Below are 19714 nucleotides of genomic sequence, written 5' to 3' on the forward strand. Positions count from 1 at the left end.
CGCAGTGGAGGTGATGCCCAAAGACAGCTGAGCGGTGTTATATTGTAGGCATGTCGGCACACCTCTGTCTATTCTGGAGTAGAAAAGGTATTTCCGTGGCTCAGGATTTAGCTGTGATTCCCGCATTCCAGGGGTTGGACTAGATGGCTCCCTAGGTCCCTTCCAATTCTGTGATTTGCAACTTGTGAATTGCTTATCTGACTACCAAGCTGGTAGGCTGGTCCAGATGACATTCAGTCACCTGTTCCAGACCTGCAGCTTTGTGAGGATGGGTGGGAAAGAAAAAAGAAAAAACAACAACTCACCTCTGCTTTAGCAAAGCTTTTTTGCTGCATTTCAAAGCAATGTCATCGGTTTCATCCTCCAGGCAGCACTTCAGGGATAATTAAATGAGAAGCCTATATATTTTAACTGCGTCTGCAAAAATTGTTTGGTTTCGCAGCTAATGGCAGGCACTCTGTGTGTCTGTGTGTGTCTGTGTGTGTCGTTGCTCAGGGTGGAGTACATGGAGAAAAGTAAGCACCTCCAGGAGCAGCTGAACGAGCTGAAGACGGAGATCGAGGCTCTGAAGCTGAAGGAGAGGGAGACGGCGATGGACATCTTGCACAGCGAGAACAACGAGCGGGGCAGCAGCAAGCACAACACCATCAAGAAGGTATCGTAGGCCACGCCACTGCGTAAAAAACGGGACTTCTTGGTGCGTGAAAATGCGGCTGAGCTCAATTCAGGACATGTCATGCAGGGAGAGAGAGAGAGAGAGAGAGAGACCTTGTGCCGTGTTTTGGAGAGCGCCTTTATTTAATTCTTTTATTTTTATTTCATAAAATTTATATACAACAGCCCCTTCAAAGCTGTGTGCAAAAAGAACAAGACATTGACATTGTCAGTAAAAAAATAGTTTAAAATGGCTATTGAAAACGTCACAAAACAGTAATAGCTGAAATCAACAGTAAGCTAAAAAGCAGATGAAAACGTAGTTCAAGATTCTACGTATCTGAGTAAAAAGGTAAAGGGACCCCTGACCATTAGGTCCAGTTGTGGCCGACTCTGGGGTTGCAGTGCTCATCTGGCTTTATTGGCATGACTAAGCTGCTTCTGGCGAACCAGAGCAGCGCACGGAAACACCATTTACCTTCCCGCCAGAGCGGTACCTATTTATCTACTTGCACTTTGATGTGCTTTCTAACTTCTAGGTTGGCAGGAGCAGGGATCGAGCAACAGGAGCTCACCCTTTCACAGGGATTCGAACCGCCGACCTTCTGATCGGCAAGTCCTAGGCTCTGTGGTTTAACCCACAGCGCCACCTGCGTCCCCCAACGTACCTGAGAAGCCATTGCCTAAATCAAAATACTTCCAGCAGGTGTCAAAAAGGGCACAGTGAAGCTGCCTGATCTCAATAGTCAAGGAGTTCCGAAGTGTCCGTGCTGCCACGCTAAAATGCTCAGTGGCTTACAAACATGGAACCAGCATTGCACGGTGGCTGTAAAAGTGCCTCTTGCGTTTAGTAATTTCCAGTGCTTTTTTTCTGGAGGGGACGCGGGGTTACACATACCCCTAAACATTTTGTGAATCTAAGTTTGGCCTTATTGAGGGTTGGTATTTCAATATGAGTAGGAAAATGAGAGTACCCCTAAACATTTTTTTAGAAAAAAAGAACTGCTAATTTCCTTAGAGACCCTGAGAAGACCAGGGAAACATTTTTGCCTTCCAGGTGTTGCTGTAGCACAACTCCCAGCGAGTGTTTCTCAGCCACCTAATGCTTGGGGGCGGGGACGGGGGAAGGAACATTTTCCAATTCTACCAGAAATTTAATAATAAAGGAGACAGGTGCACCTGACTAGAGGGGGCATTTCATAACCGGGGAGCCACCACCGAAAAGGTACTGCCACTGGTCAGCGTCCAGCCCCTATTGCAACAGCACCAAGACACAGTGTCCAATAGCAAAAAAATAACAGAGGAGCTTTACAGTTTCACCTTGGTCCTAGAAACTGCCTGCCCCAGCGATGTTGCTCACAGTCCGTCTCCTGCAACAGGTTCTTATAGGGTTTCGAGCAGGGGGGCACAGTATGGGGCTGGAGATCTCCTTCAGTTCATAACACGTAGAGCTGCGGCAGGGAAAAGTCTTGGAGTGAGAGAGGGGAAAGGCAATACATTTCACAAGGGCCGTGTTGGATTCCCCCCCAGAGGCCCACGTGGTCCACCTCCGTGGCTGGCCAGTTGCATAAAACCAGGATCTTTTTTCTGCTGCTGCAGCCCAGCAGCTGGTATTCAGCAGCATACTACTCCTGGATGGCGAGGTTCTACTTAGGCATAATTTCAGAGCCTCATTTCCTATATTGCTGATGTCAACCCAAAAAAAAAAAAAAGTTAAAAAATTCAGTTGGTTGTTGAATGCCTGTGCTTCCTTTTGTGTGCCTCATTTGGTTACAAGAGGAATAATTGCCTCAGCTCTCTGCCTGGTTGACCTGCTGTTTCAAAATGTTGAAATATTTGCTGAGAAGAGGGAAATCTTTGGATTGCCTTGAATATCTCTTTGGAATCCCAGGAGACTTCGTCAGCAAGGAATCTCCCCTTTAAGCCAAAGATAACAAGCTTTATATTAAAAAAATCCCTTGGTAGATGGAGGGAGGATCGTTGTAGACAAGAAACCTGAGCTGTGGGTCTCGAATTGCTTCATCTTATCTCTGCTTTGTTTTATTTTGATTTATTTCCTACTCGGATTTTGTTACTTTATTTAGTCATTTGTTTTCTTTGTGTCCCACCTTTCCCCCCTTTCACCTCTAAGGAGCTCAAGGTGGCAGACATGGTTCTCCCCTTCCTCCTCTAATCCCCACAACAGCCCTGTGAGGTAGGTTAGGCTGAGAGAGGCAGAGACTGGCCCCCAAGGTCACCCAGCAAGCTTCATGGCTGAGCGGAGGATTCGAACCCTGGTCTCTCCCAGCTCCTAGCCTGCCACTCTAACCACAGAACCATATTGGCTCGTGACAGTACCGACAACATATTTCAACCCAGGACCCACCTTTTAACCTCAACCCAGGACATGGGACCCATTTCTGTTTTCTTTTTCTTTTTAACTCTATATGTCCAGATGCAAAGGAGGCTGTTTTATCATTAATATGTAGAAAGTATGATTTTAGGAAGGGCAGCTTGTCGTGTCGGGATGGACTGAAGTAGGACGGGCAGGGAGGGGCACCCATGCCACCCCTGACCTCCGTGCTGCGGCATTACTGCTGCTTCCCAGGAGGGGCAGAGGGAGGGTCAACGTGGCAGGGTGACTGCCATTATCCTGGTGCACCAACAAAACCAGTCCGAGGCTTCTTCTGGTGCCTACTGAAATCCTACTCTGCACCCTTTTTCCTTGCTGCCTGCAAGGGACAGCTTCAGAACAGATCTCGTGCTGGCCTGCATTGCAATTTAAATTGATAGAAGGAAAGATCAATAGATCAATAGATAGAGGTTGATGCCCACTGCTGCGACAGGTGAACACTCTCCTGGCCCATAGTTCATTTCTTACATTAAAATGTATATACCACCTTATTGCAAAAAAACACAAGCAAACCCTCAAAGCAGTTTACAAAGAATAAAAGAGTGACATTTTCAGCTAAAACAACTATTCAAAGCAGTCAAAAGACAAAATCAGCAATAAATTAAAAACAGATTAAAACATACACCGACGTCCTACATGTCTGGGTAGGCCTGTCTAAATAAAAACGTTTTTAGCAGGTGCTGCAAAGAGTACAGTGAAGGCGCTTGCCTGATGTCAAGAGGCAGGGAGTTCCAGAGGGTTTAAGTGCTGCTGTGCTAAAACTATCCAACTGCCGGGCTTGCCTGTAGCATTTTGGCTTGCCCTCCAATGAAAATGGAATACAATCCTTGCCCACGATGTTTTCCTGTGCGCGTCCCGTTGAAATGGGACTTTGAGTGAGCCTTGGGCAAGAGAGCTTTCTGGAGGAGATAGTGCCCTGTGAGCTATAGAACCACCAACCCAATTTTCACACTTGGTTTGAGGAAGACGCGACCTGGGAACATTGACACTCTCGATTTCACAGAGGACCTCTTCTTTTGTGTGTTTGTTTCTCATTTTGCCGGTTTAGCCTCAAGCCCAGGGCAGAAGACCTATCTGCATTTGAGACCTTCCAAGTAGGTTATTCCAAGATTTCTTTGCGTGCGGTGATGGGATGGCCACCTGTCTCTTACTAACCCCTGCATGAGCTTGCTTGTGGGAAATCCACTGCCTTTCACCACACCCGGCAGGGCTGTTGGAGCTTGTCACCCCACGGCACAGTCCTTGTGAGGGTGAGATCTGACAAACGGGTCAGGAGCCTTATGGTACCCCTCCTCCCGGAGGGTGCGATGCTGGAGGGGACCTCTCCTCCTTTTTTGCCGCGTCCCCCCACTTTTGGTGCAATTCCACCAGTCCGGCCTTTGCCAGCCTGGGGCCCTCCAGATCTTTCGGACCGCAACTCCCATCAGCCCCTAGTCAGCACGGGTATATGGTGCTAAAGGAGCATGGTCACACTGGCAGGGGCTGATGGGAGCTGTAGTCCAAAGCATCTGGAGGGCAGCAGGTTGGCAGAGGCTTATCCTGCCACCTGCGCTTCTTCACTTAGCCCAACAGATCAATAATACTCCATTAGGAAATTTATTCACTTAGCGTATATCCGAAACACAGCTGTTCATCTTTCTCCCGCCATCACACAGGTAACAGCGGATGTTAACAGTTGCTGGTTCAAGTTGAATCCTCGGCTCACATTTAAATCCCTAAACAACTTAGTCCCCTAATTTGAAAAGACTGGCTCTTTCCCTACAGACCCTCTCAGTTATTAAGATTGCCAGAGGGGGATCTCTTGGTAGTTCCTCTGCCCCCAGAAGTTCAGTGGACAGATGAATGAGGAGAGGGCCTTCTCTGTGGTGGCTCCTAAGTTGTGGAATTCCCTTTGCCACAGAAGCAAACCTGGCACTTTCATTATGTGTAGGCTAGAAACACCCCTCTTTACCCTGACCTTTGATACTTGAGATGTATATTTTTAAGCCCCACCCTGTAGCCGTGGCTGTTAACATGCTTTAAACTGTTTTTCATACTGTATTTCTAAATTGTTTTAACCTGTCCCGGGACATTATGGTGGAGGGTAGCGGTAATGAGAAATCATAGAATTACAGAGTCGGAAGGGACCACAAGGCTCGTCTAGTCCAGGCGCCTGCAGTGCAGGAATTTTTTTGCCCAACGTGAGGCTTGAACGCATGACCCAGAGATGAAGAGTCTCATTCTCTACCAACTGAACTATCAAATAAATCACAGCAACAATATGGAAGGGTTGGCTTCCTGCAGAAGCCTTTGCGTTCAGAAGCTTGACCTTTCCCAATTCTCCGCCTCCTCTTCAAAAAGCCACGGCAAAGGAGCACTTACACAAAAACAGGAGTGATGCCTCCTCATTTTAGGTTGCATGCGTGACGGGGAAGGGAGGGGCAGATACCTCTCCCTCTGTCCCACGAAAAGAATCACCACCCTGCAGGGAAAGTCCAAAGTTGAATCCTTGGCTCTGTTCCTCATCTCCTGCCCCCGCCCCTCATTAATCACCCCCCTCCCTTGGCAGCCGATTCATTCCCCCTCCTCCTTTTTTAACTTCTGAAAAATAAATCTTTCTGAAACCTTTTTTGAAGCTGCCGCTTTTGCTCTCTCCCGTTCGAGTTGAGCACTTCAAAGCTGCTCCCTGGTCTTTGGAAGCCTTCGCTCGAGCGTCCTCATTGGCTGGTGCTCTGGCACCTCTTCTTCGTGCCCCCCGCGGTTTGCTCCGCAGAACCGTTCAGATCTCGGCGAAGGGCAGGAATGCCACCCAGGCTGTTCCTGCGGGACGATCCTTAATTGGAACGGCTTGTCATCGTTGGCACCTTTCAAGATGGGCCGTGGGGGAATGGGGGGAGGAAGGGCTTTCAGAGTCTGCTAACTGGCCACACTAGCATTACATAAGGACATCTGAAGCGCCTGCCAGCGGCCCATCTCACCTGGATCCTGTTCTTACAGTGCCTGTTAGAAACCTGCAAGCAGGATCTGAGCACAAGAGCAGTGTCGCTACCCTGTGGTTACTGCCAGCTGGTAGAATCATAGAGCTGGAAGGGATCCCCAAGGCTCATCTAGTCCAACCCCTTGCAACGCAGGAATCTTTTGTCCATCATGGGACTTGAATCCATGACTCTTGAGATTAAGAGTGTCATTCTCTACGGACTGAGTGGTTGCTCCCTCCAACGGTGGAGGCATAGCAATTGTGAGCATAGCGATTGTGGCTAATAGTCGCCAATAGCCTTTTCCTCCATGCAGTTGCCTCACCCTCTTTTATGGTAAGGGACGCAGGTGACGCTGTGGGTTAAACCACAGAGCCTAGGACTTGCTGATCAGAAGGTCAGCGGTTCGAATCCCCACAACGGGGTGAGCTCCTGTTGCTCGATCCCTGCTCCTGCCAACCTAGCAGTTCGAAAGCACGTCAAAGTGCAAGTAGATAAATAGGTACCGGTCCGGCGGGAAGGTAAACGGCATTTCCGTGTGCTGCTCTGGTTCGCGAGAAGCAGCTTAGTCATGCTGGCCACATGATCCAGAAGCTGTACGCCGGCTCCCTTGGCCAATAAAGCGAGATGAGCGCCGCAACCCCAGAGTCGGCCACGACTGGACCTAATGGTCAGGGGTCCCTTTACCTTTACCTTTACCTTTACCTCATCACTGCCTCCTGCAGGAGCAGGTTCCCCAGATTAACTATGTGCTGCGTGAAGAAGTCCTTGCTTTTCTCTGTCCCGGATCTTCCAACCTCCAGCTTCTTTGGATACCCACCAGTCCTCAAGTTACAAGACGGGGATAAAAACTCCCCCCTGTCCACTTCCTAAATTGAATCTTGAAAGGGAAGAGCAGAAAGAACGATAATATTGTTCCCCCGATGCCACCTCTTCCCTGGAGATCTTATTTTTGGTGGCTTCAAGTCCTGGTAGGTCCAAAGATGGCTTTGTAGCTAGTCTGTTTGCTGAAAAGCAGCTTTCTGGTCCTGTAGCTAAGTATCTACCTAGGGCAACACGGCGGGGAGGTTTCATGCTGGTTTTGTGCCCCAAGGAAGCAGGTGAGCCATCAGTGAACAAAAAGGATGAATGGTTGCCATGATGACACCTGGTTTAACTGGCCTGTTGCTCCATTGCATCTTGTCTTTGGCACCTGCAAAATCTTAGATGAGCATTTTGGGGGGGGGATTTTCTTTCATGCTCTTCAAACATAAAAGTTACTGAGGCCAACATGAGGCTACTTCGGCAATCTAGAACTCCTGGCTAGCATGTCCTCAGTGGGGCAAATGGTGGCGTCAAACCCTTTGGAGCCTGCATTGACTTTGGCTAAACCTCTGCTTTCTGTTAGATCTCAGGTTGTCTTTTTCTCACTGCCTGACTTCCTAAACTAACCCACTCTCCTTGAGTACCTCGCCACTCTGCTTTGCTCTGTCACTTTGCCTGCGAAACTCACTTTCCTCTCAAGGCCCAGGCTGCAGAGTTTGATTTCCCGACAGTGCCAGACCAAGCCACTTTCGGAATGGCGCTCAAAAAGGCGTGAGACATGCAGCAGCACCTTTGTGTGAGCGGCTGTCGCAGCTGATCCATTTTGCACAGCTGTACTATTGCATGTCACATGGAACTTAGTAATATGAACCGCTGTCATGCGGAAGATGGAGCAAGCTTGTTTTCTGCTGCTCCAGAGGTAGGACCTGAACCAGCGGATCCGAATGACAAGAAATGAAATTCCAACTAAACAAACAGTGGGAAGAACTTTCTGATGGTAAGAACTGTTCAACAGTGGAACAGACTACCTTGGAAGGTATTGAACTCTCATTGCTGGAGGTTTTTTAGACAGAGGTTGGATAGCTATTTGTCATGGAATCTTCAGCTGTGATTCCTGCATTTCAGGGGGTTGGACTAGATGATTCTTGGGTCCCTTCCAACTCTATGATTCTATGAAATGGCTCTCTCAGATCAAGTATCTGCTTGTGAAACTGTTTGATGAGTCTTCTCCCTCAAAGATTTGTGGATTTCTTTGGGCTGTTTCTCCAGTTTTCATCTGGTTGTGATCCTTCATTGGAGGTTTTTAAACAGAGGTCGGATGGCTATTTGCCATGTAATCTTCAACTGTTAATCCTAGTTTGCAGAGGGTTGAACTAGATGATTCTTTGCAGCCTCCTGGTTTTGTGGGAATCGTTTATATTTCGGGAGCTATTTCTTTATCTTCGTGCTGCTGACTGAAGGAACCAGCAGTCCCTTTTCCAAAGAGTACCCCTGATCTCTGAATCTTACCGCTGAGAGATTGGGCAAGTAATCTGTGAATTGTGAGGACCATCAGAGACATTGCTTGCTTCCGTGTAGAGTTGTAATATTTGTGGATTTAGGGCTCTCCTTTTTAAAAATGCATGTTAGCACTTTCTGACTTCTGCAAAAATTCCCAAAGGAAATGCCATTCATTTCGGGTGCTCCTGTGAATTGGTCATGGGCAAGGCTGGGTGCGCTTGGTGCTGAAAGCCTCCGAATTCTGTAACCTGTGCAATTATTCTTCACTTCTGCTAATTTCTGCGTGTTACGGAGTTACAGAACACTGGGAAGCTTCAGCTCACAACTCCCAGAAATCTTATTCCACAACCTTCTCTGGCTTCCACAGTTTCACCAGGCATTGCCTCTGCTCTCTCAAACAAATCCTCAGAAGTAGAAATTTGCTTTGTAAAACTGAGAATCCCAGAAGCTGAATTTTGTACATCTTGCTGCATCCTGGGCTTTCCCCCTTCGCTTGTGTTGAATCCCTCTTCCTGATGGCAGAATTGTGACCTGAAACTTGTCCTGATTTTGACACAACCTACATTGTGGTCACAGCTCACACTTCCACTTCCCCATCGATGAGCTGGGGGTAATAGGTCCATTCGAGCCATTTTTTTATTCTTTGATATTTACTGTTTCCTAGTCCCAATAGCCTGGATTTCCACTTCCTGCTATTGCTGAAAATTATTGCATGTTACTGCAGCATTTTAAATTTCACTCTGATTTGTAGCTTTCTTACACAATCTCTATGTTGCTTGTGATTGAGCAGCATTAGCCAAGGACCCGATATTTCAAATTCTGTTTGTGTTCTCAGAGGGAGAGTCTGCAAAGCTGGAAGCTCTCCTTTGAGGAGAGATGCGAGTCAGTTATCTTGGTCATCAGGATTTTCTGGCCTTCTCCTTGATGCTTGAATCTTTATAGGAACAGTATGGACTTTACCTCTTGACTAGAATTAAGCACTACACTTTGTATGTTCTCTGTTCATTGAGACAGCAAACAAACCTCCTCTCGTGCTAATCTTGCTAGGAAAAACAAATCCAGAAAACGAGCCAAGAACTTGATCTTATACTTTTCAATCTTCTGAGTAAACGTTTGAGTAGTACAGTCGTAACTTGGAAGTCGAACGGAATCCCTTTCGGAGGACCGTTCGACTTCTATAGCATTTGAAAAGCAAAGCGTGGCTTCAGATTGGCTGCAGGAAGCTGGAAGCTGCAAAAGCCCCGTCGGATGTTCAGCTTCCAAAAGAATGTTAAAAAATCGGAACAGTGACTTCCAGGATTCAGTCATTTGGGAGCCAAAACATTCAAGAACTAGGCTGTTCAAAAACCAAGGTACAACTGTACAGGGCCTTCAAGTTTTGGGACATGTTATAGAGTTGCATAGGAACATAGGAAGCTGCCTTTTCCAGAGTCAGACCATTCATTCATCTAGCTCAGTATTGTCCACACGGACTGGCAGCAGCTCGTCAGGATTTCAGGTAGGGAATCTCTCCCAGCCCTACCTGGAGCTGTTGGGGATTGAACCTGGGTTGTTCTGCATGCAAGGCAGATGCTCTTCCACTGAGCTATTACGGCCCTTTCTCGAAGGAGAAATAGACAGATCCCTGCCTCGTGCCATGGACAACTTAAAATTTTATACAGCATTTGGGAAGACAGCAGACAGACAGCAGCAGAGGGCGAATATAAGGAAATTCATTTCCACATACTTAGATTTCCTTCCACTGGGAGGCTGCAGACCGAAGGTGCTAAACCAAAGCTTTATTGGCAGAGGTGGGTACGGAAAGATAATTTAAATGGGACGCAAGAGCTGGTCCTGAGAGGGGGTTAGGGAATTTGTTTATTAAAAATCTCTCCTTTCTGCTGTAAAACAGCCCTCGAGGCAGCAAGGAGCCCTCAGAATAACACTCAGGGGGTTCCAGATAGAAGCAATGTGACAATGCTTAATGTTTGGCTCCTGGGTTTGATTGGTGATTTGTTTCAAGGACCTCTGGATCTGCAGCTTGACAATACTGCAAATTCTATGTCCTTTTAAAATGTGTTTGTGGGAGGGTTTTTATGGATTGCTTTTGTTTTTATTATGTATTTTGTGTTCTCATTTTGTATTTTTGTGTTGTGAGCCACCCTGTGATCTTCGGATGAAGGGTGGCATGTTGTTGTTTAGTCGTTTAGTCATGTCTGACTCTTCGTGACCCCATGGACCAGAGCATGCCAGGCACTCCTGTCTTCCATTGCCTCCCGCAGTTTGGTCAAACTCATGCTGGTAGCTTTGAGAACACTGTCCAACCATCTCGTCCTCTGTCGTCCCCTTATCCTTGTGCCCTCACTCTTTCCCAACACCAGGGTCTTTTCCAGGGAGTCTTCTCTTCTCATGATGTGGCCAAAGTATTGCAGCCTCAGCTTCACGATCTGTCCTTCCAGTGAGCACTCAGGGCTGATTTCCTTCAGAATTGATAGGTTTGATCTTCTTGCAGTCCATGGGACTCTCAAGAGTCTCCTCCAGCACCATAATTCAAAAGCATCAATTCTTTGGCGATCAGCCTTCTTTATGGTCCAGCTCTCACTTCCATACATCACTAAAGGGTGGCATACAAATGTAATAAATAACAACAACAATGAGGAAGGAAGGACACGGTGCTGCCCTACACCGAGTCAAACCATTGGCCCATCTAGCCCAGTATGGTCAACAATGACTGGTAGCAGCTCTTTGGAGTTTCAGGCTGCCCTACCTTGGGGTTAAATCTGGGACCTTCTGCATTCCAGGCAGCTGCTCTGCCACTAAACAGCTGTTCCCCCTTGGACTTGTTGTTGGATTTAGATCCATGCAGCATGGTCGGATGCTCCACCTTGAGCTATGGCCTCTCCTTCGCTTTCATCCGGAGGACCCTGCATTTCAGGGCGTTCGACTAGATGACCCTTGGGGTCCCTTCCAACTCTACAATTCTGTGATTCTATGTCCCAGTTCCGAATCTTACATTTGGGTAGAGGCCCCTCTATGATGAAGCCCCAGCATGGGAACAAAGGTCATGTTTGCGACCTCCCGAGTTTTCCTCTCCACCTTGGATGGAGCCTGCAGAATTTTTCATGTTTAATTATGTGGTTAACATGCTAATCCCCTTTTTATGAGCTCTGGGGGCGCAGCACAGACATCTCTTCAGGAAGCTGATTTCCTCTGCACGTAGTGCGCTGGCTTCGCTAATTCCAGCTGGCTGAACTTCAGGGGGGCTGGCTGCTGCTTCAGACTTCAGAAGAATGTAGGAGACAGGGTTTGTTTTCGTTCTTGAGGGTCTCTCATTCTCTCTGTGCCTCGGACTTCAAGGGTTTCCTCTTAGGCCAGGCTGATGAATCTGTGACGAACGCTCAACAGGAGCAGGCAGGATTTTGGAGCAGCTTCAAACTTGTTTTTCTTTCTTCCCCCCAAAGAGAAAAGGCATGTGTTTTGCCTGCAAAACAGGAAAGAGGGGAACCAGAGCGATCCAGCTCTCCTTTCTGGGAAAGAGTAGGCAGTTGGCATGCCTTCATAAGAACATTAGAGGAGCCTGCTGGATCAGGCCAATGGCACATAAAGTCCTGCATCCTATTCTCACAGTGGTCAACTGGGAAGCTGCTGGGAACCTTCTTTTCTGGGAACCTTCTGTTTGCAGAGGTTCTGTTCCAAATCTATACTGTCCTCCTTCTCCTGGGAAGATTCAGGATTAGGATCAGGGGGAGGGGGTGGCTTCCACCATTATTCTTCAGTGCAGTCCTCCTCAACACAGTCCCTGATGAGCAGAGCCATCACGGCTAGTAGCCACTGATTCTCTTATTCATGAATTTTTCCAGTCCTATTGTTAAGCGGGTGGCGCTGTGGTCTAAACCAGCATTTCCCAACCTTGGGCCTCCAGCTGTTTTTGGACTCCCATAATCCTCAGCTAGCAAGACCAGTGGTCAGGGATGATGGGAATTGTAGTTCGAAAACAGCTGGAGGCCCAAGGTTGGGAAACACTGGTCTAAACCACTGAGCCTAGGGCTTGCCAATCAGAAAGTGGCGGTTTGAATCCCCGCGATGGGGTGAGCTCCTATTGCTCGGTCCCTGCTCCTGCCAACCTAGCAGTTCGAAAGCACATCAAAGTGCAAGTAGATAAATAGGTACCGCTCCGGTGGGAAGGTAAACGGCTTAGTCATGCTGGCCACATGACCCGGAAAAACTGTCTGTGGACAAATGTCGGCTCCTCGGCCAGTAAAGCGAGATGAGCGCCGCAACCCCAGAGTTGTTCTCAACTGGACTTAACTGTCAGGGGTCCTTTACCTTTACCTTTTATTGTTAAGCCACTCAATCTCACGGCCATCGCTGCTTCCTGCAGGAATGAGTTCCATGGCTTAGCCATGCATTGCATGAAGAAGTTATTTCTTTTATCTGTCCTGAATCTCCCAACCTACAGCTTCATTAGATATCCAAGAATTCAGGGAGAAAAACCTTTCTCCATCCTCTTTGCCCATGCCTTCCCACGCCGAGGCTCACTACAACCCCCAGTCCTCTTAAGTAGCTAGCTATTTTCCTCCATAAACTCAGCCTTTCAGAAAGGTTCTGTTGGTATATTGTCATTGCTGTGGTGGAGAGCTGGATTTAATGGGCAGCCAAGATCCTTATCCTCCCCACTCCCCCACGTGGGCCTGTCCCCCTGTCAATAGTCTAGCGTCACAGTGCCTACGATCCCCCTTTCAGCCCTGCCCCATTGAATTAAGCAGGGCTTTCTTTTTAATAAATGTGTATAGAATATTACTCTTTCAGATTCAGAAAAAGGCTGTTCTTTTGCTTCAAAGGGTATATTATAAACTGAAAGGAAATGGATTCATGAAAGCTAATTTTCTGTGGAGTGGCTACGACACCTCCAGCTTGCTCCAGGATATGTTTACTCAGGAGCAAGTCCCACTCATTTCGCAGACTAAACGTGCATAGAACTGCAGCCTTTCTCTGTGCAATTCAGATATTCTGCGTTCCTATAATACAATGAAAGAGTAGCAATAAATGTTATTGTTTATTGCTACCCTTCCATTACATTATCAGGAACATTTCTGAGTTTTATGAGTGCGTTCTGCCTTTGCATCATGATGCTGAGCTCTAGATAATGTTTCTAAGTTTAGGTAATAAAGCCTTGCTTTCTTTACCGCTGGTGTCCCCAGTGTGACTGGTAGGGTGGAAGGCAGGGAGGCAAACAGTAGAGGGAGCCAGAGCTAATGACAGGCAGAGCCAACTAAGACCGGGTGTAGCATCATAGAATCATAGAGTTGGAACGTCGCCAGCTTAAAACGTAACTGGGTCATTATTCTTCTCAGCCCAGATCGGAGCTGGTTTGGGGTCAAACTCATCAAAAGGCAGCATTTCCCAAGAAATGACAGGATAGATATGGATTGTGGCTAACACTGTGTGTACACCAGTTCTCAAACCAGTGGCAAGAGCGCACTAGATGCAGAGTAAGCAGGAGCGTGTACAGAGTCTAATTCAGCTTTTGCCATCCTCCTCCTTCCTGCTGCACTGAGACTAAGGAGGAGAAAACTGCTAGAAAGTAAACAGGCAGGCAGGTGGGGGCTAGCGGACAGCAGACTGTGATTTGGGGCACAGTGCCCCATTCCCCCATTTGCAGGGTGGGAGAGGGAGGCCTGAGAAGTTTAGGGGTGTTAAAAGGAGATTGCTTAGATGCCAGGGTGACCTTGTCTCTGCAAAACGCAGCCTCTGTGCCGTTTGCCAGTGACAGGTAAATGAGATGCTGTAAACTTTTTATGCTGCTGAAATACAAGGCAAGGTTGGCAGCATAGTTGGTTTTTTTTAAAAAAGGGATGAGATATTGTTTGCATTCTTTTTAAGGGCCTGAAACTAAATGTTGCATGCAAATCTGTGCCATGAGACCCTGGTTTCTTGAGAAAAGCTGTTTCTCGAGGGGGGGATTTGGAGTAGTAAGTAGCGTGTATGTTAACCCTTTGGCTACATGCTGTTTCAAATCACTCCCTTAAGAACACAAGAGGAGCTCTGCTGGATCAGGCCAATGGCACATCAAGTCCAGAATCCTGTTCTTATACTGGCCAACCCGATACTCCAATGGGAAGTTCCCATGCGGGACCTGATCACAACAGCACTCTCCTCTTCTGAAGTTTCCAGTGACTGGCATTCGGAAGCCTTGCTGCCTCCAACTGTGGAGGCAGAGCATAGCCATCATGGCTCGTAGACAGCAATAGCTTTCTCCTCCATGAATTTCCCTGGTCCTCTTTTGAAGCCAGTTCCGCAGTTTAATGAGCGAGTTCCACAGTTCAATGATTTGGACTGAAGAAATGGCTTCTTTTATCTGCCTTTCCAAAGGGGCTTTTCTGTCTCACACACATCTCTAGGTAGATCTGGATACTCCGCTTCCTTAATTCTTCCTCTGGAGTCACAGGAAGCCCCATCTGAGATTCCCAAGTGGAAACAGACTCCTAACTCAGAGTAGTTCCATTTCCGTAAACCCCACACCGTGGCTGTTTCTCCTCCTCCTCCCACTTGCCCCCCCTCCAGTTTTATTGGGGAAATGGCCTAAATGGATTTGGTGGTCTCATTTCAATTCTGTGCAATTTTTGCCAAGCCAGCAAAAATGGGGGGCCCTGCAGTTATTGGGTTAGCTAGTGCAAAATGAGCTTGACTGCAACAGAGTTATTGGTTCCTCCAAATCAAATAAAAGCCCCGGGTCTCCTGGGGGGATACAGCAGCCTCCAGGCAGAAGGAGCAAAGAAGATATCCCCCCTCTTTTTCTTCTTCTTCTCCTTTCTCCTTCTGGCTATTTGATTGCCTTCCTCTTTTCTCCCTCTCCCCTTCACATATATATTTTCTTTGATTCGCCCAGTTAGCGCATTGTAGAGCCTATTCTCCTTCCTCTCTCCCCTCCCTCCCTGCAGGAAGAGGGACGGATCGCACAATGGCACCTTGTAAAATCAATTTTCTCCCTGTGACAAAAATGTAATTTGCTCTTAATCACCCAGGTTTGGCTTGCACGAAATCTTGCTGCGTGCGATGGCACATGCTTGCTCCCCCCCCCCCCGCCTTGCATCTGCGTCGAAGAAAACAGCCCACACGTTCAGAGACACCTGTAGTAGCAGAGGAGGAGGAAAAGCTTGGGTCTGATCTTGTCTCCTTCTAGAGAAGGGGGATGCTCAGAGAGAAGCAGCAGAGGCTGGGGTTGTTTGGGGGGCATGCATCTACTTCTCGTAACCGCCAGGCTGTTTTGGATAAAGAACGGCAAGCATGGGAGACAGGCGGCCTTTGCAGAGCCAGCCCTTCTCCCTGCAGGCTTCGGCGTAGGAGGCTCTGTGCCACCGAGGTGTGCAAGTCGTTGCCACTGATTAGCCCGACGCAGGGAAGAGTGAAATTGGTAGTTTCCAGAATAACAGGGCGAGATGTTTTGCTGCAGGATTGCCCTCTGCATTTAAAAACCGGGGGAGAGGAGGGGACCTCAAACCCAGAGAATGAATATGCCCCCCAGCCTCTTTTTCTGACCCTCAAGGGTTTCCCCAGCAGCACCACGAATGCCCCCTGCTTGGCACCCTCCGGGAGCCTCTCTGCCCAGCTTGAAGTCTGCTTGCACCTCCTGCATGGCTAGATGAGAGAAGAGAATGTGTAAAAACTGGCCTGCCGTCGGAGGTGGTTGAACGGCAGCACGACTGGTGGGGTCGCATGCAGGGAGAGCCACAACAATGCTGTAGCCCCTGGAACATGAGAGGTGGGGTAGGGCATGCCAAATTTTAGCATTGCTGCTGAAATTTGAGAGCCTGGAGTCTGCTGCTGCCGCTGCTCAAAGGCAAAGCTGGAATCTCTGCTCGCTTCTGCTCCTGGCCCTGCCCACCAACAGCATGCGGCCCCTGGAAGGTTGCCCAGGAGGAAAATGTGGCCCTCTGCCTGAAAAACGTTTTCACACCCCTGATTTAAAACAGAAACCCAACTAGGGTCAACAAGTTGTTCCTTCTTCCTATTTTATATTTCATTATTGCATTTGTAGCTCACCTTTTCCTGTCCGAGGAGCTCAAGGGGGCATGCATTGTTCTCTTCCTCTGCACAACAACCCTGCGAGGCGGGCTAGGCTGAGAGGCAGTGACTGGCCCAAGGTCACTCAGCGAGCTGCATGGGCGGGGATTTGAACCCTGATCTCTCCCAGGAGCTAGTCCCACACACTAACCACTACACCACCAGCAGCTCTTGGTTCTCACATCCCTCTGATGTAGTCGTTCTGGTCCCCCTGCAGGGTCTTGACACCCTAAGTCCCCCAACACGATTCTGCGGACACAAAGTGAGGCTCCTTTGAGCTCGGAACACCTTTCCGCTGGGCTGGACATGTCAGCCTTTGTCATGGCCGCCCACTCTCCATCCAAGCGCCATCGGTGAGCAGCCGTCCCCAGAGCAGCCGTCCCTGCAAGCAAGGTGGCTGTCAGAAAAGCAACAGGCAGGCTTGACAGGTGATGAGACGCCAGGCAGAGACCGAGCAGATTCACCTGAGCAACTGATGCCAGGAGGGGAGGGGACAGGCTGGGAACAGTGTGCCCCTGCCAGGGATCCTTTTGCAACAGAGAGACACACACACCAGTATTTCATCTCTCTCTCTCTCCCCCCCCCCCCCTGCTTTCTGGCGGAGCTGCTGTTTTCGACAGTGCACCGTTCCCCGCAGGATCAGAGGCAGAAAGCGTCCGTCCGCTCAGCCAAGAGCAAACTTAATTCCTCCGGTGGCGGGCAGGGATGCACACAGCTAGCTTTAATTGGATGTGAGGAGGCAGCCGTGGAGGAGAGATGTGGGCCAGACCTTCAGCGTCTGGCGGGGAACTCCCCAATTTGCGAGATTCTGCCTAACGGGGCCGGGCGTCCTCCCACACTCCTTGGCTGGCAGAGGCAGCGCAAATAAGGCTTGGCGCAGCTCTGTGGGGTCTCCCAGATGGATCTCCTTGGATAAAATCCTGTCCTTCCCACAATTTAGAAATAGACATCTGCACTTGGAGGCAGCAGTGCTTCTGAATACCAGTTGCTAGAAACTGCAGGAGGGAAGAAGGCTCTTGCTCTCGGGTCCTGCTTGCTGGCTTGCTGGCTTCCCGCAACAGCAGTCTGGCTGGCCGCTGTGAGCAGAGGATGCTGGACTAGATAGGCCATTGGCCTGATCTAGCAGACCCATGTACAGTAGTACCTCAGGTTACGTACTTAATTCGTTCCGGAGGTTTGTTCTTAACCTGAAACTGTTCTTAACCTGAAGCACCACTTTAGCTAATGGGGCCTGCTGCCGCCGTGCTGCTGCTGCACAATTTCTGTTCTCATGCTGAAGCAAAGTTCTTAACCCAAGGTACTATTTCTGGGTTAGCAGAGTCTGTAACCTGAAGCGTATGTAACCCGAGGTACCACTGTACAGTGTAACCTCAGTTGTTGAACGTAATCCGTTCCAGAAGACCGTTTGACTTCCAAAACACTCGACAACTGAGGCGCAAAGCGCTGTCGGCAATTTCAGTGGTGGAAATTGAGAAACACACCTTAGAAGCCGTTAGACTTCTGAGGTGCGTTCAAAAACAGAAGCAATTACTTCGGATTTTCGGCATTTGGGATCCGAAACATTCGGCTTCCGAGACGCTCTAAAACAGAGGTCCCACTGTATTTATATCTTGACTTGATAGTTCATTCATGCTGCGATCGGGGGGACTAGCCTGTGGCCCTCCCAAGTGTTGCTGGATTCCTAATGCTATTATTATAACCATGTTGGTGTGAATAGGGACCACACTTCCTGACTTGCATTTAAACATGAGTGTGGCCTGTAATGGTGTTCTGGTAGGTAAAGGAGCCGGGATTTCATAGGTTTTGTTTCAGGAATGCAGCCTGCATTTGGCGGCAGCTTGTATTTGAACAGATACAACACGTTTTTAAAAGAATTTGTTCTCTGTCAGCCGCAGTTTCCTATATCGTCAATACTTCACTGAGCTAAACCTTTCTTCTTCTGCATGTCACGTACTAGGATGAAGTTCTTGCAAGGCTTTAAATACACCTGATTTCACACACCCAGCACCTGTGCTAACTTTCAGATGGTCTTGATTTGTTTACTTGATGCTGGAATTATATTTGTAACCATCCCATCCATTTCACATCCATTGCGTGCTTCATACAAAGGGCTGTCCCGTGGAAGGTGGAGCAAGCTTGTTATCTGCTGCTCCAGTGGGCAGGATCCGAACCGATGCATTCAAATGACAATAAAGGAGATTCTGACTAAACTTTCTGATGGCAAGAGCTGTTTGACAGCAGAACAGGCTCCCTCAGAAGGTGGTGGGCTCCCCTTCGTTGGAGGTGCTTCAACAAAGGATGGCTGGCCGTTTCTCAGGGATTTTTAGCTGTTTTTCCTGCTTTGCAGGGGGTTGGACTAGAATAATTCTATGCTTCTATGACTCTGTGATTCCATGACCTCCATCCACTTACAGGCTGCCACCAAACCGAGGGGAGGTTCTGCTCTGTCCTCTTCCTATTTAGCACCAGACTCACAGCTGCCAACATTTCCCTTTTTTTTAAGGGAAATTCCCTTATTCCGAATAAGATTCATCGCAAGAAAAGGGAAAAGTTGACAGCTATGATCAGGCTGGTGCCAGAAGTGGCCAGGATTGTCTGCGCTTGTTACATAGGCAGAGCAGAAACTAGGCATCCATTCGCTGCCATTGGAGGCAGCCGCTGGATACATTCCGGCAGAGGGCATTAAGCCTCTGCAGTAGTCTCTTCTTCAATCCAGCCCCCCCCCCCCGCCGCCCCCAGCAAAAAGTAGTTGCAAAGAAAGCTGCCTAATCTATACCCGGTCATGCCGTTGAGCTTGCTGTTGTTTAGTCCTCCCCGTTGCTTGCTAACAGATCCTTTAAAACCCGAGTTGCCAGAACCTGTGCCGAGCCGCATGATCGGCTGTAGGGCCAAGGAACTGGTGTGCAAAAGGCATTTGAGGCCGGCAGGTGTAGGAGTAGCAGCCAGGGAAGCCGGCAAGCGTGAGTTACGGTGCACTCAACGCTTCCTGTAAGAGGCTGTTTCTCAGCAAAACGCCCAACCCTTTGACTGGAGCCGCTCACGGCTTTGTGTCTGCCGGAAATAATGTTCCCAATTAGCTAAGCACCTTTTAGATGCGCCACACCTCGTTTGATAATCTGGGAGGCATGATGTGTCCTAGGATGCCGATTAAGGAGGTAGTAATCAAATACGGCAATTATCTCATAAGGTCTGCGGTGGGTCCCTTTCATAGTCGCCTTCCTGCAGTATTGCAATAAGATTCACACAAACATGCTCTCTCCTTCCTGTTGAAGGGGCTGCTGGCTTTGTCCTCTGCCCTGAAGGGATCTGGAGAAGGGTGTTTACATGAGAGAAGCCAAAGCAGTTTAGTTGTCACCCGCTTCTGCCT

General features: G+C 48.5%; 1 protein-coding gene across 5 annotated transcripts in view; it reads left to right on the plus strand.

Moving 5' to 3' along the window:
• Nucleotides 1-19714, plus strand: part of NF2 (NF2, moesin-ezrin-radixin like (MERLIN) tumor suppressor) — a 101407-nt gene that overhangs the window by 75916 nt on the left and 5777 nt on the right. For 3 of the 5 annotated variants that reach the window (XM_081174921.1, XM_081174920.1, XM_081174922.1), the window contains one exon: nucleotides 496-655. In XM_081174921.1, the coding sequence (XP_081031047.1) occupies nucleotides 496-655 (160 nt within the window). Of the gene's footprint in view, nucleotides 1-495; nucleotides 656-4094; nucleotides 4141-19714 lie in introns of all 5 variants that reach the window. The other 2 variants (XM_081174923.1, XM_081174924.1) reach the window with 1 other exon arrangement.

The sequence above is a fragment of the Podarcis bocagei genome (assembly GCF_964188305.1).
Source record: "Podarcis bocagei genome assembly, chromosome: 16".
NCBI lineage: Eukaryota > Metazoa > Chordata > Lepidosauria > Squamata > Lacertidae > Podarcis > Podarcis bocagei.